This window comes from Nymphaea colorata, chromosome 12, assembly GCF_008831285.2.
Source record: "Nymphaea colorata isolate Beijing-Zhang1983 chromosome 12, ASM883128v2, whole genome shotgun sequence".
Taxonomy (NCBI): Eukaryota; Viridiplantae; Streptophyta; class Magnoliopsida; order Nymphaeales; family Nymphaeaceae; genus Nymphaea; species Nymphaea colorata.
The window spans coordinates 8,803,205-8,826,948 of NC_045149.1; the positions used below are offsets into that span (position 1 = coordinate 8,803,205).

Sequence of the window (23,744 nt, forward strand, 5' to 3'; positions counted from 1 at the left end):
TCCAACGGAGATCGTTCAAATCCACATTGTGAAACCACCTCTGATAATTTGTGGAACCAAGCCCTAGGACTTTGTTTGAGTCCATAGATAGCCTTCTTCAACCGACACACTTTACTACACTCCCCCTGTCTTTCGAACCCTGGTGGTTGCTGCATATATACAGTCTCCTCAAGATCACCATACAAAAAAGCATTCTTCACATCAAGCTGATACATAGGCCAATCAGAGTGTACTGCAACAGAAATAATAAGGCGAATAGTGCCCAATCGTGCCACTGGAGAGAACGTCTCAAAGAAGTCAACCCCGTATGTCTGAGTGTAAACTTTAGCTACTAATCGAGCCTTGTATCGCTCTAACGACCCATCTGAATTATATTTGACTGTAAATACCCATTTGGAACCAACGATGTCACTATCTTTAGGTGGATCAACTTACTCCCAGGTACCACGCTGTACGAGAGCATCCATCTCATCTTGCATAGCTGTTCGCCATTTACAATCTAGTAAGGCCTGTTGATGACAAGTTGGGACAGTATGAACTGTCATAGCCTTCAGAAACTGTTGTAAGTTATCATCAAGATGAGTAGTGGAAACAAAGTGAGAGATAGGATGCATGGTACACTGTCTCTTGCCTTTGCGCAGGGCTATAGGCAAGTCATCTAAAGGAACAACATCAGGTATACTTACTTCAGTGGGGCTTACATCTTGAGAAGAGTCTGATGGTTGACCATGAGAGGAGTCCTGTCGCCGAGTGTAGACCAATGGGGGATCCTGAAACCTATTCATAGTGAGAGTAGGAGATGGAAAGGATTGCAACGGGATAGGAGGAATAGGTAAAGGGATAGGACATGGTACTTCAGTTGAGGCAGAAGTATGACTGAGACTCAAAAAAAGTGACATCCGCACTGATATACTCTTTGTGAGTTGCCGGCTCAAAACACTTGTACCCTTTTTGGTTTCGAGGATAGCCAATGAACACACACTTAATGGCTTGAGCAGCAAGTTTATCACGTTTAGGCCCAAGAATGTGTACAAAACAGGTACAACCAAAAACTTTTGGTGCAACGGAAAACAAGCTTCGATTGGGATAAACAAGTTTGATAGGTACTTTGTAGTCAATGGAGGATGACGGCAAACGATTGCTCAGGTGACAAGCCATGAGTATGGCATCACCCCATAAGTATGCAGGAACATGATTATGAAGCATGAGGGTACGAGCAACAGTTAGAAGTTGTCGATGCTTTCGTTCAGCAGCTCCATTCTGTTGTGAGGTATGAGGACAAGTGAATTGGGGAGAGATACCATTTTCAGCATAAAAGGTCATTAAGATAGATGATTTGAACTCAAGAGCATTATCAGTGCGGATACACTTAACCACATAACTAAATTGAGTCTTTATTTCAATAATCAAGTTTTTGAGAACAAATAACTTCAGACCTTTCCTTCAAAAGGAATACCCAACTGACTCGAGAATAATCATCAACAACGACAAGAAAGTACCTAAACTTATTTCGGCTAGCAACCCTGCTAGGCCCCCACACATCAACATGAAGAAGATCAAATAACCCTTGACTGGAAGGACTAAGACTCGAAGGAAAACTACTACGTGTGTGCTTGCCCAGTTGACAAGCCTCACATTGAAAAGACTCTGGAACAGAGAGATTAGGAAGGAGAGAACGGAGCTTGGGTGCTGAAGGGTGACCAAGCCGGAGATGCCACTGGAAGACTGTAGACTCTAATGTAGAAGAGGTAGCAGCAAGGCCCATAGGAGTCGACAAGATGTAGACACCCCCTTTCTCATAGCCGCCACCAATCGTCTTCCCAGTTTGCAAGTCCTGAAATGAGCATGAACCAGGGTCAAAAATAATACGACAGTGTAAATCAGTAGTCAACTGTTTAACCGAGAGTAAATGAGATGAAAATTCAGGAGCATATAACACATGTGGAATAGTCATAGACTTAGAGAGTTTCACATCTCCAGAACCCAATATGGGTGACAGTCTACCATCTGCAATTTTTACATGACGAGGCTGGGGAAATTTAAGCAGAGTAGTAAAAGACTCGGGTCTGCTGCAGAAATGTCTCGATGCTCCTGAATCAATAATCCACGAAGTACCTGAGTCAGACGTGGAAGGACCCGCTGAGAAGGCTCGATCAGTCACCGCTGTAACAGCTGAAGCCTGTGAGGCTTTGTGTGCCAAAAATTGCTCATACTCAACTCTGTCAATGCTAACTGTCTCTGGAGCTATACTAGGCGAAGAGTCCTCCACTGTAGGAGTGGCAGTCTGTGCAAAACCCATAGACGACTAAGTAGAGCTCTTGCCCTGTTTGGTGACCATATTTCTTCCCTGTGACAAAGAGGATGGGCGACCATGTTTATCCCAACAACGATCCTCTAGATGACCAATCTTACCACAATAGGTGCATTGGAACCTCCCACAACCCCCAGTTCCACGACCTATACCTCTTCCTCTTGTACTATAGGTGGAGCCATGACCACGACCACCCCCCACAGCAAGTGCAGAGGCAGGCGTCACACCAGCTGGTTGAGACAGACTAATAGCAAGACGGCTAAGTCTGTTGTACGCATCAGAGAGGTCAGGAATTTCACTTCCAGTGAGCATCTGATCCTTAGCAGCAGCATATTCAGGAGAGAAACCAGCAAGAAACTTTGCAACCATAGTAGGTTCAAAGTGTGACTTATAACACGATTTGCACGGAGGACGCAAGAATTTCAAACGTTCATAAGTGGCTTTAACTGTGGCAAAGTATTAAGATAAATCCTGACTTCCCTGTCCGAGATTGTGCAACTCTTCTTCAACTTGAAGGATTTTACTCACATTCTTATCTTGAGAATATGTCTGTCTAAGAAATTCCCACATCTCCTTCGCAGTAGTATAGTACGTAATAGTAGAAGCAATTTGAGATTGAACACTATTCATAATCCACGACATTACCATGCTGTCGTCCTCTTCCCAGGTTATGTACTTCCCTGATTTGTTAGTAGGCTCATCCTCTTCAATTATGTGTCTCTTTCGATGACCTTTAACTGACAACATAAAGGATCTGGACCACAGTTCATAGTTGTGTCCATCTAATTTAACTGTAGATCCATAGGAGAAGGGATTTCCACCTCCTTTGTGATCGTTACCACCCTCGGAATTTCGGCTCTCAGCCATAATAAATCACAGCAAGGATAAGAATACCAAGATAAACTGTATATAAGCAGCAACTTCACGAGGACAACAGGAATAACACGAAACAAAGGAACATGCACACGTTTCTTTCACATCCCCAAACAGCAAATAAAAGTAGCCTGCTGAAACCACACCAGAAACGGACAGGGAATAGCACACGGAATAACTTGCTGAAAATAGTGACTTGCTGAAAATAGCCTGCTGAAAAACACACCAGAAAATAACAACTTGCTGGAAATAGCTTGCTGAAAAAACACGCCAGACAAGAACAGGGAATACAGCCTGTTGAAAAACCTTACAAACAAGGTCTGCCGCTGCTTCTACTATTCCCAACCTCAACTCTTAAACAGCACGTCCATATCTTTCGTAAAAAAAATCAGCAAAACATGTTCTGCGTCACCAAAAACGTCTGATCATACCTTACACCGCAGCCACTAACAGCATAACGTTCCACTCAAATACTCTCAACAGCGTCCATCAACAGCCCATAACCTTGTCCATGCACTCCACTAGAGGATCTGATCACGCCTTCCACATAGGCGAGATCAGGTCCTCTTCCACGCAAGAAGAAAAATAGGGGAAACCAGCGATCACGCCAGCAACAACTTGAGATGCTCACGTACTAGAAGTCTGAGACGATTGGTTCACGCCAGCAGACTTGAAGGTTCACGCCTCACGTACGAGAAGTCTGAGACGATTGGTTCACGCCAGCAGACTTGAAGGTTCACGCCAGCAGACTGAATCAATACCGCAAGGAAGGCACGAGAGGATCACGCCAGCAAACTTGAGTCGATCACACCAGCGTAGGCTCTGATACCATGTTACGTGATGAAGAAGGGGAGAACGAGAGAGGGAGAGAGAGAGAGAGAGAGACGAAAAAGTTCAAATGATCTCGTGCTCTAATCTCAACTTAAAGGGAGATTAGGGCACGGCTGAGGCAGTTACAAGAGAAGGACAAATAAAATATTAAAAGGACAGAAAGGAACCCTAACTCTTAAATAGTCAAATAACTACCACATTTAAAAACAAACTTTCTAATTTCAACAATTACTTTTGTTGTGAATGTGATGAGTCAGTTTAAGCATGCACCCACAGATGTTCACTTAAATGCAGTTGATAGGATTTTATGTTACTTAAAAATGACTCCTGGCAAGGGTCTCTTGTACGTTAAGCAAGACTCCCTTGAGATTGAAAGTTATTCAGATGTTGACTGGGTAGGATGTGTGGATAGCAGGAGATCCACCTCAGGTTACTGTATTTAATTGGAAGGAAATCTCGTAGTGTAGAGAAGTAAGAGACAGGACGTTTGCTCCAGCTCCAGTGCTGAGGTTGAATATAGGGTTGTAGCCACTAAGCTGTTGTGGCTAAAAGTGCTATTAGCTGACATCAGAATCAAAACTAAGGGTCCAAAGAAGATGTATTTTGATAACAAGTCTGCAATCAACTTGGCCAACAATCCAGTGTTACATTATAGAACAACACTTGAAGATTGACCATCACTTCATTCAAGAGAGAATTGATGTTAAAGAGCTTATCCTACCCTACATGAAGTTTGAAGATCAAACAACTGATGCACCGACCAAGGCCTTGCCATCTACTTCATTTGAGAGAAATGTATTCAAGTTGGGCATGCTTGAGCTGAATGCCCAACTTGAGGGAGTGTTGACTGTTTGTATGACTGGGTCCAGTTCTGGACCCGATCTGACCCATTCTAAAGGGACAATCCATGTCAGGTCCTATTTAAATAACCTGTGTAACCCTAATTTGAAGTTGAATGAGAATTAAGAGAGAGAGGGACCGGCAACTGGTGAGCGCCGAAACCATCTCCTAATATTGTGGTTTTTTCCTCGTGTTGAGGGTTTCCATGTTACCTTTTGTGTTCCCTGTTCAACACTATAAATTTAAGGTTTGATTGGTTAGACTTTATTAAGTTCACACTTTCAAACTTTCTGTGTATTATCATGCTATAAAATGTACAATGTGTCTGCATTTTCATGAATTTCAATTGTTTTGTCATCATAAGTTAGGTGTCTTCATAGAGAAATATTGTTGTCTTGTAAATTTGAAAATTAATATTGCATTTTATTGGTATACCTTTTTTTGGTTGTTTCAAGATGACACACTTGGTCTAGTATAATTTCACATAGACTCTAGCCTCAACTGACGGCCTAAGCTGCACCTAGCAATTTTGACAATGCAGGTAATGACAAATTTCATATAGGTAATAGGGTTATATTATTTTGCTCTTCTAATGCCCATTGGCACTAGGAAATCCATCAGAGTGAAAACATATGCTACACATGAATCCAGCAATAATATGAATAAAGGCCTATCATAGGTTGTAGCACTCAAAGTTTAACAGTTCTGGTGACATACAAAAAGCACTTTCCATGAAAGAAATACATGCATACCTAATAGATCAATTGCAGTAATAACAGCAATCTTTGCATCAGGGTGTCGAACATGCAGAAGGCGTGAAAGCATGTTTGTCCCCTAGAATGAATGAAAACCACAAAGTAAACAAACTACAAGAAAGCATGTATAAATAACAACAAAAAAAAAACACACACCAAAATGAAATAATGACATAGACGGAAAAGATCTATATAAATGCAAGTTAAACATACAAAATAACTTGAAATTAATCACAAGGCACTCCTCTAAGCAGGAACAAAGGCAAGGGCAAAAAAACAAGTGCAACAAGGATGATGAAGACATGAAGTAACACAGTACGAATACAAGTAAAGGGGACACTGTATTTAAATAACAATCTTTTCTTTCCATTCCAATTCATTCAACCACCCCTGAAAATGCTTTATTAAAATGGAACATTTGTTCGGCAAGTGAATCATGCTTGACCGCTTGTTTATCTATGCTTCTCTACTCCAAGCTTTATGCTTGATTGATATCGATCCACAGAGTGAAAACATTGTATCAAAGCAAAGTTCATGAAAGAGCAGAGGAATGGAACAGCATCCACCATTACCTGATTAAAGTAAACACTCTGATAGCAAGCAAGGACTAATCAAACAATACAATATATGGCATAAATGCTTCTTGTCAAACAAAAGTTGAGAAGAGAGGAAAAAGAACAGGGTAACTGAAGTGACGAAATCGAAAGGAAGTACTAGGGATACTTGGGGTCCAAAATGTAAAACATTGTGTTAATAAACACATAATGCCTGCAGTTTTAATACGCAACTCTAGGTAAAAATTTCATCTTCTGATGGTCTGTTCAAGTCAAAGTATGCCATAAAGATCCCACGGTGTTCATGATGACTGTTGTGGATCCTACTCTTCTACAGATCTTATGGCCAAAAGCAAAGGAAAAAGTTGCAAGGCACAAAAGTGTTAGATTTTGTAATGTCCACCAGAATCGCCAATCATGAAGTATGAAGAGGAAGAACAAAAAGGTGTTGAACAATCATGCTTTTCCCTTGGTCAGCAGCATGACCTAATTCTATTCATTACGTACTCTAATCTAAATATCATATATGAAAGTACCTCAACTATATATGTCAAAAATTATATTAAACTATACAATACATAATTGACTTTGGCAGTACCAGCAGCCGTAGACCTGGACTCTATTTCAGTGTTTGATCTAGCAACAACCCTATGATTCCTATTACCCTAAGATTCTAAGTTTCCCCCAAACGCTTAATAGTCAAAAAGTACAAGGTGGGCCTAGAAGGTGCCCCTCCTAATAGGCCTATATGAAATATAGGCAGGCATCTAGGTGATGTCCAAACAGACCAAAAACAGTATGTGAAAGGGAAAAAAAAGCGCAAGAGGGGGAAGGAGAGGAAAAACAAGATGAAAGAGGGACAAGATATAAGAAAAAGAATGAAAGAAGGTAAATGTAGCAGGAGAAGAAGATGGGCAATTGCATACTAAAACAGATGCATCACAAAGTCCTTGAAGCTTAGAAGGACAACTGCTAATCTCTTAAAAAGGAAACTCAGAGGGCAATACTCCAAAGCTTGAAACAAATTAATAAATAATAAATAGTAGTACTTGACAAAACAGAAGTTTAGTTCATTAAATATCAAGAAAGCCTCTTTATTTTTGAAGTGTCCACATCTCGTGGAGTGCCACCGCATATTACATTGGTGCCCAGCTGATGCAGTGATCAGAGGTCCTTGCTCTAATTCCCACAGAAGGCATGAACAGAATGAAAATAGAAAGCAAATTTAGCAAAAGAAAATAAAGAAAGTAGGGAACAAGACTAGAGTAACAATAAAAGAAAGCAATTAGGGTTTTCTTTATCAACTTCACTAACATCAAAATACACAAACATGCCCTTTAAATAGGGCTGCTGCCAAAACAAATGGATCTCAGATATATATATATATATATATATATATATATATATAGACACACACAAAAGCTCATGACAAAAAGGTCCAAATCTAAATGGATCCAATCCATTTGCATCTGAAAAGCTCTGTGTCACTAACATTTCCAACCATGTGATAATATAGAATTTGAAAAGGACATGCTCAAAGAGAGGATAGACATTCTAGGCCTATAAGAGCATCAAAGTCAGTCTATTTACGTATGCATAAAGAATGCTCTGTTTTCAGGTTTAGAAAGTAGTGTGTAACAAACATTGTGGTGACGATTTACAAATTAAAGAAAATAATTCAAGAAAACAAAAGTATAACTTCAGATGATTACAACATCTCTTGGCACAGATCAATGAAAACAACCTCAGTAACCAAGATCTCAGTAGCCCAATCCTACCACTAGTGCATCAATTCGTGCTTCTATAACTGTAGATGGAGCATATCTTGCAGCATATCCATACATTAATGCCAGAGAAGCATGTATATCATCTGTATTTTCAGCCTTAGTTCTATCAGAAAAGAATGAAAGGAACCTGCAAAAGAAGAGCTGTACATTACAAATTATAAACAAATGAGTAAACACAAGCAGAACTAAATTCCAAGATTACTAACACATACATTTCTCAAATTATTAAAAATCACCCATAAGTAAGAATTTCAATTACACCACAGGACATGCATTTTGACAAAGAGCATGAACTACGGTAAGGCAGAAACTATCCATAAGAATGCAGTTCAAAATAATCTGAAGCAAGGAAAGAGCTGTACTTGTGTCCCAAACTTATTTATGTTGTTCTGAAGACATGCATACACTGTAAAGAAAAAAAAACATAAACACAAACCTTTGAAGCCTGCTGCTCCCAACATTATCAAGAATGGTTTTAAGCTTCTCCAGGACAGTATCTAAATGTGAAGCAGCGACCTACATACATGAATATTCTGGTCAGCAGCAGAAGCAACATCTGAACAAGTAAAAGTTAGATTTTTGTTCCTACCAGTCCCATGCCCTTAGCCAGACCAAGCCTATTTGTTGCTACTGAAACATTTGCATGGGTATACATCCAATCAATCTTTCCCCGGACATAAAATTTGTCTTCCACTTTCTGAAGAAGCATCCCAAGACATCTACAGCAACATGAAGAAAGCAATAATTGAAAAGGGAAAAAAGGATTTTCATGTAATAAAATCAGCATCAAAATATAACATTAAAATAATGGCTCGTAAAAGCAACGTATCTGAATTTTGTGTTCAATAAAATTTATCACAGCATGCAAGACCCCCACAGAAAATAAAATCTAAATTCAATTAATTAACATGTACAATCTCAAATGAAGTACTCATGCACGTTAAAGATGCAATATGGGCACATTACTCATGTAAAAGAAAGGTTCTTTCGTCCAATGATCAAATTTCATTCTCACCTATTGTTGACATGCTATGTATGTTTGATTTCAGCTCTAGACCCTATCCGACCTGCAGTCCTGTTGTATCATATTTAAGTAACATGTAACCCTAATTTTTCAGTTAATGAAAATTAAGAAAGAGAGTGACCGGCAGCTAGTGAGCCTCGAAATTATCTCCAACATCGTGGTTTTTTCCTTGTGTCGAGGGTTTTCCACATTACATTTGTGTTCTTTGTGTATTTTAACGTTGAACACCTATAAATAGTTTTACGTGTATTAACATCATGAGGCATTTTTTACCTTTTTGGCGCCCCTGTATATAAGACTCATATCTGAGGAACAATAGAACATGATTATCATTGAGAAGAAAGAGCCTTGCTCCTCTACAAACCATTGATATTTCTTGGTCCACTCTATACCTCTATTAATTGCAAAGTACATCAAGCAAGTTCTCTCCAGCCACTAAACTACGTCACAATGACTCAATTAGCAGTTGCACCTGCATCGACACGACATAGGTGCAGGTGCAAATGTGGCTTGGACATAGCAATAGACGTGGTCAACGGGCGTTGGGTGCGGTCAGCAGCAATGGACCAACTTTGACCTTTTTTTGACACACAGCAGGACCGCATCAACAGTGAGGACGAGACCATGCCAATTGCCATGTCGAGGACAAGACTTGTCCTCTTTTTACATTTTTTTTTTAGATGTGATCACCCTAAAGGGAAGGGTTTGACTGAAAAAACCCTTTACAATGCAATCTGCCCCCTTTGTCAACAATCGTCTCTGGTTCTCTGGCGAACATCTTCAGTGTCACCCTCCAATGACCATCTTCGGTGACTCGACCTTCCTTCCAGCAACTGGTGATACAGTAGAGGAAGAGTGGAGGAAGAAAAGGAAGTGAGAGGAGAAGGAAAAAGGAGGAGGAGGAGGGAGGAAGAAGTAGAGGACGAAATATACCAGATAATACAGTTAATGTTTTTTCAGCCATGGTTTTTAAATTTTCTGCCATTCGGCAACATTTGGCAGCCAGCGGATTTCAATTCTCCTATATGTGTATACATGCATTGTATGCATACATATATAGACAAGCATTGCACATGCAACTATCCACACCCACACCAATGTGACATAGCAGGTAAACTGTTTTTTGCATTTTCTCATGTGGTGGGAACCTGTGGTCTAACACCAACTGCCACCTCTACATTTGCAACTGGACATCGTGTTGCTGCTGAGTAAAGAGAAAGAATCTGTCAACTCAGGAGAGGGATGAATGCATTAAAGAGAGAGCATTTAGGTTGTTCCATATTTTTTCAACAATGGAACTTAAAAGTTATTGTTTTTATCAGGTCTGATCCAGGCCTGATCCAAAATGTACCAACTTGCCCAGGAGGACCTGTGTCAGAAAAACGACATACTGATACAAGTAGGCCTCGGCAAGTCTCATACCCCTGCTACTTAGGTAAAGAAAGATCTAAATATATTGAAGCACTGATTATATAACAGATCTCAACTTATGCTCTATTTTTGTGCCTTTAGTAGGTTTATTATTTCCAGCAGATGCAATGGCTTCTTTATTTCTCCATGCTCGAAGAAACAAGTTGCCTAGATGTGTTGGAATCCAATCTCATCAATTCATCTCAATCTTTGGATCACAGTACAGATTTTCCATTTCACTTTATGGTTACCCTTTGATCTTCTGAGCAGAAATTAGTAGCATCTTATCAAACTGAGTGTTTGGTTACCAAATGTGGTCTAGTTGATCTTGCTTCCTACCTAAATTTACTAGGTTCGTCCTTATTCATAGAAATTCTGTACTTTGTTTTGTGGGGGAAGGAGGGGATTTTGGGGTGGCAAATCTTCCTACTCCATAAATACCAATTACTAAGCTTTCCAGAATAAATAAAGCTAGTGATTTGGAAAAAAATAGTCTCCTCATTACATTAGCTAAAGCTTGTCTGTCCCTGTTCATTCCTGTCTCAACAAAATGGACTTTATCTAGGCTGACAATGGTTCAACTATTATTAGACACTCACTCTCCTTTAGTACTTGACCTCAACCCTTGAAGCACACTAATGCCTGCAATAATGATGGGGGCATGAGGAAAAAGATCTTCAGTTTATACTAGTGCAAAAGCTGGTGTTCTAAAACTGTTGCAGTTACAACAGAACAGTCATTGGGAAACAAGCTCTTCTATCTTTATATTAGGATTTGAAACATTATATGCACCTGTTCAGATCTTTCGATTTAATAATGCTCATGAGTGTGTCTCCCATTCTGTTGAAACCTTCTTTCGAAAAAAGGAAATTTCCCATGAGACATCCTATAGTTACACCCACCTCAAAATGGGGTTGCTGAGCGAAAGAACAGCCACTTGCTTGATGTCGCTTGAGCCATGTTATTTTAGCGACATATGCCCAAGAAATATTAGGGTGATGCTGTACTCACCAGTGCTTATCTTATCAACTATATGTCTATCGATGTGTTAAATGGGCAGACTCCTTACTCTATGTTAATGGTGGGCTGGAATCCCTTCCCCATTGTGTATTTGGCTCATTGGCTGTGTTTGGTTCATTCATAATCACAGTCTACATATCAAAAAATTGGATACTCGGGCCATTAAAGGTGTATTATTGGGTTACTCTCTTACACAAAAAGGGTATAAGTGGATGGATCCCTCTACAGAATGTTTTTATGTGACCAAGGATGTGACATTCTTAGAGCATATTTTCCACTTCCGACAAAATGCACTTCATGGGAAGATTTCAAAAAGAAAGGAAGAAGAGTATTCTCAAATGCAAAAAATTCAGTTTATTGACTTCCTGGACGATAAGAGTGCACAGTATACAGAAGCTGATGTGACCAAGCAGAATGGGAGTGAGAATGAACCACAAAGTACTACAGGGCAGACTGAAGGGCAACATGATCATTTATTTAGATAAGTTTACTCCAGGAGGCACCCTATTGAAGATGAAAAGAATGAAGACACTAATTCCAATCCTAAGATATCCCCAGATGAGCCAAGTCCAGTGCATGAAGAACATGATGAAGATGTCAAAAGTGACTTGAATGCTGAAGAACTTCCTATTGCCATGAGAAAAGAGACTAGGTCATGTACTATGCACCTTATTAGTAACTTTGTGTCTTATTCGAAGCTTAGTAGAGATTACAACTGTTTCATTAACTATGTCACATGTGTGCAAGGTGCGGGTGCCGGTGGGGGATGCCGCAAGTTCCAAAAAAAATTGGGTGCGGGTGCGGCGAGAGCATATATATGTGTATATATATATATATATATATATATATATGTTATTTGTTATATAAGTAATTTTATTTGTCTATATTTTTAAGCTTTTTTTATCAAGGTTACTTTAATATAAAATTCAAAGTTTTATCAAATAAAATAAGGGGGGAGAGAGAGGAGGGAAAAAAAGAAGAGGAAAAGATAGGAGAAGGAAAAAAATGAAAAAAAAAACAACAGAAAAAAAGAACGGGTGCTGTCAGCAGCACTCGATTCGGTTTGACCAAGTCGGGCTGCACCCGCACCTGCATCGGTGCGAGTGCGCCACTATAGTTGGCGCACCCGTGTGACTTAGGCTTCATATCCTCTCTTTCTACTTCTACTATTCCTAGGGCTGTTGTTGAGGCGTAGGTGGATCCAAAATGGATTCTTGCCATGCAAGAAGAAATGAGAGCCCTTGACAAGGATAGAATGTGGGGTTGTGGATATTATTGAGGATGTTCATCTTGTGGGATCAAAATGGGTTTATACAATCAAGTAGAAACTTGATGGATTTGTCGAGACATACAAAGCTCAACTGATAGCAAAAGGCTTCAGTCAGAAGTATGGCATAGATGAAGATTGTCCAAGTGATTCTTGCTCCAGTAGTTTCAAAGAAGTGGCAGATGTATCAACTTGATATGAAGAATGTTTTCCTTAACGGTGATTTGAAAGAAAAAATTTATATGAGTATGCCCCCAAGTTATGAGAGAACAGAAAAGTGTTGCAGATTAAAGAACGTTTTGTATGGTCTTCTCCTCGGGCATTGAGTGCCTCAGATTTATGATGAAGAAATATGTATATCATCAAGGTAAGGAGACCACACACTCTTTGTGAAACAGAGGGAGGACAAGGTTGCTCTTCTCTAAGTTCATGTGGATGACATAATAGTTACAGAAGATGATGAAGAAGAGGACACAAGGTTGAAAAAGATGTTAGCTTCAGAGTTTGATCTCAAGGACCTTGGAAAGTTAAGATATTTTTTTGGTCTATAAATGGCTAGGTCAAGCACTGGCCTCGTCCTAAATAAAAGGAAATACACTCTTGCCTGCTAAAAGAGACTAGCAAACTTGGCTACAAACCATCTCCTACTCCAATGGATGTCAGTAGTAAGATCAATATCAAGCATGGGAAGCTGCTTGATGATGAAGCTAAAGGGAAATATCAACGCCTATGAGAAGTTAATTTATCTCATACTCACTAGACCCAACATCACTTTTGTTGTGAATGTGATAAGTGAATCCATGCATGCTCCTCCTGATGCTCATTGGAAGAGTGTTGAGAGGATCTTGTGTTATCTGAAGAAGAATCATCGTAAGGACCTTCTATACGTGAGACAAGAACAACTTAACATTGAGGGATACATTGATGTTGATTGGGTAGGCTGCATTGATGCGAGGAGGTCTACCACTGGTTACTGTGTTTATTTGGGAGGCAACTTGGTTGTATGGAGAAATAAAAGGCAAGATGTTTGTTCCTGCTCGAGTGTCGAGGCTGAGTACTATGTTGTTGTTATGGGAGTTTCTGAATTATTGTGGCTAAAAGTATTGATGGCTGATATCAAGATTAAAATTGATGGACCTATGAAGATGTACTGCAATAATAAATCTGCAATAAACCTTGCATTGCAAACAACTCTATGTTACATGATAGGACCAAGCATGTGGAAATTGATCGACATTTCATCCGTGAGAGAATTGACTCCAACGAGCTCATCCTACCATACATGAAGTCTGATGATCAAGTTGCACGTGTTGACAAAATCTTTGTCTTCTACTCAGTTTGAGAAGAATATAAGCAAGTTGGGCATGTTTGATCTGTATGCCCAACTGAAGGGGGAGCGTTAAGAGCATGTATCTGGATGGGTTGTGGGTCTAGACCTGGCCTGTCCTCTTAAGTGGCTAGTCATTGTCGTGCCCTTAAGAGAGTGTTTAAACTTTAACCCTAATTTTGAGTTTAATGAAAAATTTCAGGGAGAGGCTGCTAGTGGGCACCTTTCTTATTCCTCACCTATGGTTTTTTCCTTTTTTTTTGTGTGGTTTTCCACATTAAATCTGTGTCTTCCTTTCTTCTTCATTCTGTATAGTTCTACACCCAGTTAATTAGTCCTTTTTTTCATATCGCAAAAACAGCTTCTTGAGTTAGACCAACACTTCTTGACTCCTGGGCACGTAAATGAAAAGAGCATGAGTTATGGAAATGTTTTCATTTTATTAATTTTATCACAAAGGAAGTCTACATGATAGATACCCACACTCAGGCACTCCTGCTACTCCTACCATCTCCAACTGCATCTCCAAGCATATAGAGTGGGATCTGTATGCATACTCAAGTCATCATCATAGGATTGTCTCTTGCATAAGTTCCCAAGCAGATAATTACAAGAAAACCCTTTCAATTAGAAAGGTACTGCTTAATCATGCATCTCTTTAGTGTGGGTTATTAAAATAAAACCACAAAAAGCACTTCCCTCATCTTCCATGAAGACAATTCTGGAGAGCCATAAGAATGACTCTTCAGTCTTCAATATAATTAGATAACTAGACATTAAGCTTACAAGCATGGTACAATCAACATTCTAAAAGCAATAGCTATTCTGAAGTAAAAGTAGGCCATCTAAGTAACCATCAACTGATTGTAGGGCAGATCTTTTAGCATATAATTATCTATATCTTGTATAGCTAAACAATTTTATAACCATCACAGTGCATTGAACCAACTAAGATCATTTCAAGCTCTCAACATCAGTTATCTTGCATTGCAGATACTTTGGGTATGACGATCTTAAGTCTTAACCATGCCATATGCAATTTCAAATGAGTGGTAATCGCTGATGAAGAAACCAAAAGTTAACATTGTCACCATCACAGTCAAATAACATTGTGGATAGCAGCTTCAGAAATTACTTTCAACCTCAACAGGGCATAACAACAGAGATAGATTAGTAGTAAACACCTATGAAGTAGAGAAGTATGCTCATCATCACCAGAGTAAAGCACATATTGACTTGAAAATGCATTTCCCAATGAGATTGTCCAATTACTGTCAGCTATAACATCTAATGTCTCTGCAAGAAACTGCCAGCATGAAGCACTAAAGTCAACACTTAGATTTCAGTGAGTCCATAAAAATCTGTTTCACATACGTAAATTTCAATATCAAAATAACAAAGTCCACATAGTAGCAAAGAAGACTAAATACAAAATTTTTACTCAAACAAGATATACTAAATAGTGAATTCACATTAATAATTCCTACTTACATTGATGATCATGTTATCCCAGGTCTCCTGATACGAGTAATCCTGTTTTAGGTCCTCCGTATCACTAACATATGCCTTCATTTTGGGTATCTAAAAATTTACATGACGTTCACAATCAACCATTATCATTCAAAGGCAAACAGAATCATGTACTTCTGAAATTATAAAAGATAGAAACTGGGCAGCAGAACCATGGCATATGTTGAACTTTACAGAATTTTCATATGCTATACACCTAGTTTTATAATGAACCAAAACTCCATGAGAATTCGTAGCATATGTTTCAGAATCTACATGGGGAATGGCAAAATGTGATACTATGGATCCTTGGTGATGTAATTAACCAAGATAATATAGCTACTTGATGCAGAGAATGAGCAAAAATGATAAACCGGGAAGGCAACCATTTTTGTGTCTCCCAATACCAAGAAAAGAAACCAATTTTTTGATTGCCTACTGATGTAAAATATTCCAAAACAAGTTCAAATGACAATTTTTGTTTTGGGAGATATTACATAGGCACGGGTATGGGTGATAATATGGGTAGGGTTGTGTAACACTTTCAAAAAATTTGGGAATGAAGATTTTACACAAACAAAACTAAGTTGCCAGATAAAGTGCCAGTCGTCAGAATCTCGCTGGAAAGTCCTGTTGAACAGGTGCAGTCAGACCACAGAGAACATGAAGAGCCCTTCAGCTTCTATTAAGGGTTCTTTATTTCCATTGTATATACACGATTTTTTTTTTCAAAAAAATAAATAATTGGTGGACAAAATGGACTCAATCAACTTTGACCAAGTCTAGAAATTGATACATATGGCCATGAGGGTGCATTGACCACATTCAACACGGGTTTGACTATGTCTGATAGGGCTCTTCACGAGCTGAGAAGGGCTTGGCTGGAACACGACTCGAGTGTCTTCAGAAGAACTCGAGTTCGAGCCGAGTTCAAGTACATTAAATCGAACTTGACTCGTCTTGAGCTCTAAAAACTCAAACTCGGCTCGATTAAACTCAAGTCGAGCTTTGGCTTGACCCAAGCTGAGCATTTCATTAAAAAAAAATAAGTTTTTAAAGAAAGTGGAAGCATTGATACTTGAACACTGAACCTCTTCCTACAAGTCACGTGCCAGTAACTTTATGAAATTTGCTTGATATATTTTATTTTCAAGCTTAACCAATCCGAGCTCACTTAAGTCAAGCACGACTTGTTTATATACTCGAGTTCATTTCTCAAGTTGAACTCGACTCGTTTAATAAACGGGTCGAGCTCGAGTCAAGTTTATCGAGCGAGTTTGAGTTGAGCTCAAGTTAGCTCGACTCGTTGAACAGCCCTAGTGTCTGAGCCATGTCCAAGGTTGTGCTCATACCCGTGTCACACCATGTTGACACGAGTACCTCACCCAGATAGAGGTACCCTTGTGAGATACGTTTGGGGTACTTGACAAGTGACATGCAGATTTCTTTTTTTTTTTTTTTTTTCTACTTGCATATTTTGCAAAATTAACAATGTTCACAAGAACGTTGGAATTTGACAGAAAGTTTCAAAAACAAGGGGAATGCATGTCCATATTTATCTTGATTTTTCCATTAAATTATGCAGCCATGTTTCATGTTTAAATAAACACCATCTTGATATCAACATAGACACCTTCTTGCATTGCCTAGAGGCTAGAAGCTTCATCTAACTCATTGATGAGATGCAAAATTCACATACAATTTATTTTTTCAAGAGAAGTAACAGACACATGTCCATTAACTACAAAAAAAAAAAACGGATTTACCGACGCGTGGAAAATGATTTTTGGTGGACGTCGGTTAAAAACGTTACCGACATCCAAGACAATTGTCAATATAAAGTTTTACCGACGTTTACTTAGATGTCGAGAAAAACAGATTATTACCAATGCGCTTAGATGTCGGTAATAATCAATGTTTACCTACGTGTCGTGCGCGTCAGTGATTGAAACCTACACCGACACTTTGAGCATTGAGTCGATGACGATTTTTACCAATACTATCTTCACCTACGGTTTTTTCTAGTGATTGTCATGCTGGAAATGATTTTTCGTCCATTCGCCCTATTACAGAATTTAAAATGATCAACCAAGAAACACTAGAGAAATGTGCTCACACGAATTTTCACATAAAACAATTTAGCTAGCCAAAATGAAGTGCATTTTAACAATAGGTGGGTTCCTTCAAACTGTAAAATAAAGAGACTGCTCAAGGAAAATTAAGCTGAAAATAAAAAAGCAAATGCATGCATAGGAGATAAATGAAATATATACATCTACATATTTAAATATTTCTATGTATATTTATTGATTACACACACACACACACATAGGAGAGAGAGAGAGAGAGAGGGTACATCATGTGGCCATGAATGCTCATGTGACACTCAATTAGTTGTATACCTATGAAAGGAAAAGGACAATTGCAGGTTTCATTATTACACATGAACTTCTAAGGAGATACAATGCAAACAAGAAAGAAGAAAATTATTATCAGATAATTCCAGAAAATGGAAGACTTTGTCTAGTATAAGCGGTGCAAGATTTGTACCTCATCCTGCCAAAATGAAGAGACGTTTTTGGGGAAAAGAGATGAGAGGTAGCATAAAACCTGAAATAAGAATAGCATTAGATAATAGATACATGGCTTTTATATGGTACATGAGTACAAGCACCAGTACGGTGCTGGTACAGGTGAGGAGACTTTTCAATGGGGTCACGGCCTTACATATATATATGTGTGCGTGTGTGTACGTACATGTGTGTGTGTGTGTGTGTGTGTGTGTGTGTGTGTGTGTATATATATATATATAAGGTTTTTAGCTAAATAAGCACATAATATTCATTGTTTATATTCATAAACACGTACCACTAAATAAAAACTTAAAAAGTACTAAAATATACCCAAAAGTTACAAAAGAAGTACTAAAGAATACTCAAATACAAAATTTAAGGCAGCCATGACCAGGCCCATACTCGCACCTATGTCAACATGGGTGCTTCACCTTTCCAACCTCACCTATGTATCTTAGGTATGTAAGCATGAATGTATTTATACATGCATGTACATATTACTGTCTCCACTAAGTCTATGTATTTTCTGTTGTTTCTATTTCTTATGCTCTGAAGTGTAGAAAATTTTGATGAGTTCTTATGCTCTAAAGTGTATAAAATTTTTATGCTCTCAAATGCAAAAACTCTATGTATAGTTTTTATGCTTTATATTATATTTCATGTATTTTTAAGTATATATATATATATATCTAGACATATATACACAAAAAATATTTCTATAATGTTATGCTTCTATATATCGATAATTTTTGTGTACATGTACAATGTATACATTATGTATCTTGTATGTGGTACATTTCTTGTATGTATACTTCTCTCTCTCTCTCTCTCTCTCTCTCTCCCTCTCTCTCTGAACAGGAGGACTCTTTGAAGAACTCGGTCCAAGACATTAGCATTAAGGGGGATGGTGCAGACAGTGAGCCGGCTAACCCCCTTCCCCTTCAGGTCCCTGAGCCTGGTTACCCATTGCCCGAACAATGAGTTCATGAGACTGCTTGTTGTCAGATCCCCACCTCAAAGGCACAGTACATAGAGAACGAGCTTAAGTCTCGCCTATCAAGTCTTTTGTTCCACTTGAAGATCCATCACACATTGCCGCCGGCCATCGTTCGACCCCCTCAATCGTCGGAAATGACTTTCCATTCCGCTAGAAGTTTCAACCTGTTGAAGTATGTTAGACGGGTCTCGGGACCGGGTCTGAATCCATACCCGATCCATCTTGTAGCCCTTGTTGGTCATTACTTAAGTCATGTAACCCTAATCCTTATGGTTAATGAAATCTTAAGAGAGAGAGAGAGTCTGGCGGCTAGTGGGCAACCAGCTCTTCCTCATCCGTGGTTTTTTTCCTCTTGTTGAGGGTTTTTCTACGTTACATCGTGTTCCTCGTATTCTCTTTCTCTGTGCTCGTGTTTCTACATGGTATCAGAGCCGACGAGATTGAGACTTTTTTAGTGATTGTGGAGTTTTCTTCACCCACCGCCGCTGCTGTCACCGTTGTTGTTTCCGCCGCTGCCGCCGTGTCCGACGCCGTTACCTTCCTGCTGCGTCGTCCGACGACGCTGCTGACACCTCCGCCGGCTACGACACTGGCGTCGTCGCCCTTGCTGCCGCGCCGTCGCCCTTGCTGCCGTGCCGTCGACCTGCTCCCTGACGTCGCGCCCTGCTCCTTGCCCTCGTCCTTTGCACCGTCGTCTTCTGGATCGGCCCTACTCCAGTGGTACTGATACAATTGTTAGGGGAGAAGTCTAACATTTGGACCTCATGGCTCAGGGCGTTTAGAATGTTCAGTGATAGGGATGATACATTTGGTAACCGCGAATCATAATAAACATTCCAATGGATGATATCCTCTAGTGTTTTTCACACGCCAAATAAATAGATCTTTGCTGCCACCAGGGGTCCAAGTTTTCCCCAGTGGAGTTCTGTAGGGACCGGGTTCAGAATAGCATCCAGACTGAAAATAATCTAAAACAGACTGGTTTACAGTTCCCTAGTCGATGTCAGCTGCGTCGTCTAGCGGAGGAGGATGTCAACCACTTATTTTGGGAGTCCCCAGTCATGCAGGAACTGTTCCAAAGTACTTGGGGGTCATGGGGGTTGGTGGTCATAAATGATTCAGTTATTAGGGACGTTGTTATAGGGCCTGAGGTGGTATGCCGCTGCAAGACTGCACGTCTCCTATGGAGGTGTTGGCTTCTTACAGCTTGGAGGACAGTCTGGCTAACTAGGAATGACATTCTATTCCAGGGAGCTTCACTCAACGTTAATAGGCTGTGCTGGGATGTCATCCTTGATGTTTCTGTTGTCTACAGCAGCAGGGTTTCTAGGGGTCGGTCCTCAAATGTTTCTTTATAGTGCTACTGGCCCTGCCTGTTTTGGTGGTTGTAATGTATTGGTGCTGTACTTTGCAAACTTCTGGTTGGCTTTGTAATGTTGAATCTATACACCTCTCTCTCTCTCTCTCTCTCTCTCTCTCTCTCTCTCTCTCTATATATATATATATATATATATATATATATATATGTATGTATGTATGTGTCCACATTATATAATAACGTGTGTACGTGTATAGGAGTTCAACTCTACCAGATGTCAGATGTTCCTGGATGACTAAAAAATTTCTTGTTGAAAAACAGTCATCATAGGAGCATGATGAAATTTGTAGTGTAGCAAGGGCTCATGGTACTTTTAGCAACAGCTTATGCTGCTTTCAGCAATGGGTTTGTAATTTTTAATTATCCGGTATTCAGTACATTTGAATCATCATATCAACTTGGACCAACTACTCCTTTTAGGCCTTGACTGACCAAAATGCCGTTCTGACTATAAAGCATAGGTACAAATATCGTTCTCGGGTTTTTATCGGCGAGGGTTTTCTCGGGTATTTATCGGCAAAGTATGTTTTTTTTTAAATCTCAGAAAAATCTCAAAGTTTTTTAAAACCATAAAAAACCAAAATGTTAGGTAAAAATACAAAAAATGAAAAATTAATAAGTATTGTATTGCATTTAGGAGGTTATGTTAAATACTTAAAACAAGAGGAAATAAAACAATGAAACAAAGGTTGAAAAAAATAAAAACAGAAAATGAAATAAAAAAATAAATAAATAAATTGGGAAAAGTCGTGACAAAATAGCGTTAAAATCGTGATAAATTCATTTTTAGCGTTTTCAAATATATCACGATATTTTCCAGTTTTTATCATTTTCTTTATTTTTCTCGTTAATATCACGATATTTGTGGCTATGCTATAAAGGCATGGGCACAATCTTCTTACTCAATGAAACCTCTAAGGATAATAAACAATTATTACTGAAGTGTGCAGCAATAGATCAGGCATTTAGTTGAGAGTAGAACCGTTAAAATTCGAGTAGATAATTGCTCCCTAGCCAGAGGATCATGCAAGAGAACCACCAGACGTGCAAAAAGTTCCTGCATTTTGTAGAAAGAAGGTAGACACCTCTCACCAAGCACAAAGAACAAATGAGCAACAAATTTGAAAAATTAAAACAATGCAAGATTTCTACCTCAGGACTTGGAATATCAACGAACAGCCGACTTTCAGGCAAAAGTGAACTAGAATATGACAACCTGTATCTACATAATTCAGCTATACATCTGCATACCTGTGAGACAGCAGAAATTGCATACAAAATTAAATGATATCGCTCAATTTCCATTTTCTCACACTCAAAATTCATTTTGTTTTGAGCAGGCAATTATAAGATTTTATATAGTCAAAGAAATGCACATTTACAAAAAGAACTCCCCTACCGTAGCAACTGCACCTGAGTACCTCCTTGGAATGATAAGCTTCAACATGAAAGGCCAAAGGATGGGCTGCCCAGAAAATTTTCATTATCAAAAAGGACAATCATGAAAGGCAAATTTTCTACTTCACATTAAGATTTAGACGACAATGCATTTCCATATTACCTCCATCTCAGGAATAGTAATGGCGAACAAAAGTAGCCCCTTTTCACAGACACTTCGCAATTCAGATGGGCTCACAATTCCAATGTTAACCTGAGATAAAACGTTCAAATTTAGTTTACATGCTTAAGCAACGTATTTTCTGATAAGTTGTCTAATGCCAACTTCATGATTCACAGTTACAGCCTAGAACTCGTGCACAACCTCCAGGGTTTTGTATTGGAAGGGCACAGTCTTCTGGACCACCCTAGAGCTGTCATAATGCTTTATCTCCTCGTCTGTTATTGCAGAATGGCGTACAAGAAATTCAACGAACAGCTCCCCACACGATCCATCAACATAGCAGTGTGAAGCCATGACAACAATTAACTACGAATATTGGAGAGAATGATAATCAGTACACTGAGTACAGGCTATCTTGGAAGAAGTTTCAAGAAACTACAAGGAAGAAATGTAAATCTGTGGTCAAACTGTTCACGACCTCATTTAGTTCTACAAATTTATTGCACAACTTAACAACATACCCTGCAGACAAATTGCAGCAAGTATGACAAAAAGGTATTATAAAATTTGCTTTTAAAAAAAAACAGTTACAACCTCAGCAAGTGCTTTTCTAACTCCTAGGCTTTGTTCATCTAGAAGCGATTTCACAGCTTCAACAAGAGATGGACTTTTGACCTGCCATGACTCAGACAACCTGAAAGAATGAAACATGAAGAATCATAAGAGAAGTCAATGAATTCCTCCTAACTTTCACAGAGACATCAAATGGAACCTGGGCAAGAGATGCTTTAAAACACAAAGTGTCCCTATCATCAGCCCTTCATCCTTCAGTTTGCAAACCTATATGAAATGCACTAGTAAGACTGTATAAAACTATAGAAAATTGTGATAATAAGTGATTATGAAAAGAAGTAAATCACTGCTAGCAAAACAGAAATGCTTACATTAAGAAGGAACACAAACAGGTCATTAGGGTAGACGAGACCCACGGTCAGAAAGCAATGTTGGATTTGATTGTAAGTCTGCATAGTAGATCATGTTTCAATTTAATGGTTAGAACACCATTTTAATTTGAACCTATGCATAGAAAGAGTTAAAAATACAAGCATATTATTCACGGAAATCATTTTCATCTTCATCTATGATATTCAGCTTTCATGTACAGGTGCAGATGCAATTATAATGGCTCCAATGCAGGAAAAGGGAAACATTGATTCATAAACTAGTTGTTGGGGCTAGCCAATGGCTGGCTTAATCTTGGTCAAAGATTATTCTTGACCAAAACTGAGTATAAATACAAAGATATAAAAACGAATAATACAAGAAGAAAATTATATACATATATATATATATATATATATATATAGAGAGAGAGAGAGAGAGAGAGAGCGAGAGAGAGAGAGAGATAGGAGGTTCAATGCTGCTGTGTGCCGGACTCCTGGATGGCTAAAACTTAAAAATTTGTTGCTAAAAAATGTCACCAAATTAGCATTAGCCACAGACTATGTGTGTGGGACAGTCTTGTTATTGTGGCTTTAGCGACGAATTTTCAGATTTTGACCATCCAGCAACTATTTAGCACACGGCAGCATTGAGTTTATACATATACGTGCACACACATGCAAAGTTCATTTCTATACTTTCTACGAACTCATGAATGTGTGACTTGTGAGCAACATAGATGACAGGCTCTTTGCATGTACTCCCATATGACCTAGCAATTGCCT

The 23,744-nt window shown here is 38.9% G+C and overlaps 1 protein-coding gene across 3 annotated transcripts in view; it reads right to left on the reverse strand.

Moving 5' to 3' along the window:
* Nucleotides 1-23,744, reverse strand: part of LOC116265166 (protein SHOOT GRAVITROPISM 6) — an 87,631-nt gene that overhangs the window by 49,885 nt on the left and 14,002 nt on the right. For all 3 annotated transcript variants that reach the window (XR_007575082.1, XM_031645698.2, XM_031645697.2), the window contains exons 13-27: nucleotides 22,962-23,039; nucleotides 22,790-22,857; nucleotides 22,612-22,711; nucleotides 22,219-22,383; nucleotides 22,018-22,107; nucleotides 21,856-21,921; nucleotides 21,609-21,707; nucleotides 21,439-21,513; nucleotides 18,059-18,118; nucleotides 15,491-15,580; nucleotides 15,184-15,305; nucleotides 8,541-8,670; nucleotides 8,388-8,467; nucleotides 7,943-8,078; nucleotides 5,608-5,689 (exon numbers count right to left, since the gene is read on the reverse strand). Coding sequence is in view for 2 of the 3 variants with exons in the window: in XM_031645698.2 (XP_031501558.1) it covers nucleotides 5,608-5,689; nucleotides 7,943-8,078; nucleotides 8,388-8,467; nucleotides 8,541-8,670; nucleotides 15,184-15,305; nucleotides 15,491-15,580; nucleotides 18,059-18,118; nucleotides 21,439-21,513; nucleotides 21,609-21,707; nucleotides 21,856-21,921; nucleotides 22,018-22,107; nucleotides 22,219-22,383; nucleotides 22,612-22,711; nucleotides 22,790-22,857; nucleotides 22,962-23,039 (1,441 nt within the window). In the remaining variant the exon portion in view is untranslated. The remainder of the gene's footprint in view (nucleotides 1-5,607; nucleotides 5,690-7,942; nucleotides 8,079-8,387; nucleotides 8,468-8,540; nucleotides 8,671-15,183; nucleotides 15,306-15,490; nucleotides 15,581-18,058; nucleotides 18,119-21,438; nucleotides 21,514-21,608; nucleotides 21,708-21,855; nucleotides 21,922-22,017; nucleotides 22,108-22,218; nucleotides 22,384-22,611; nucleotides 22,712-22,789; nucleotides 22,858-22,961; nucleotides 23,040-23,744) is intronic.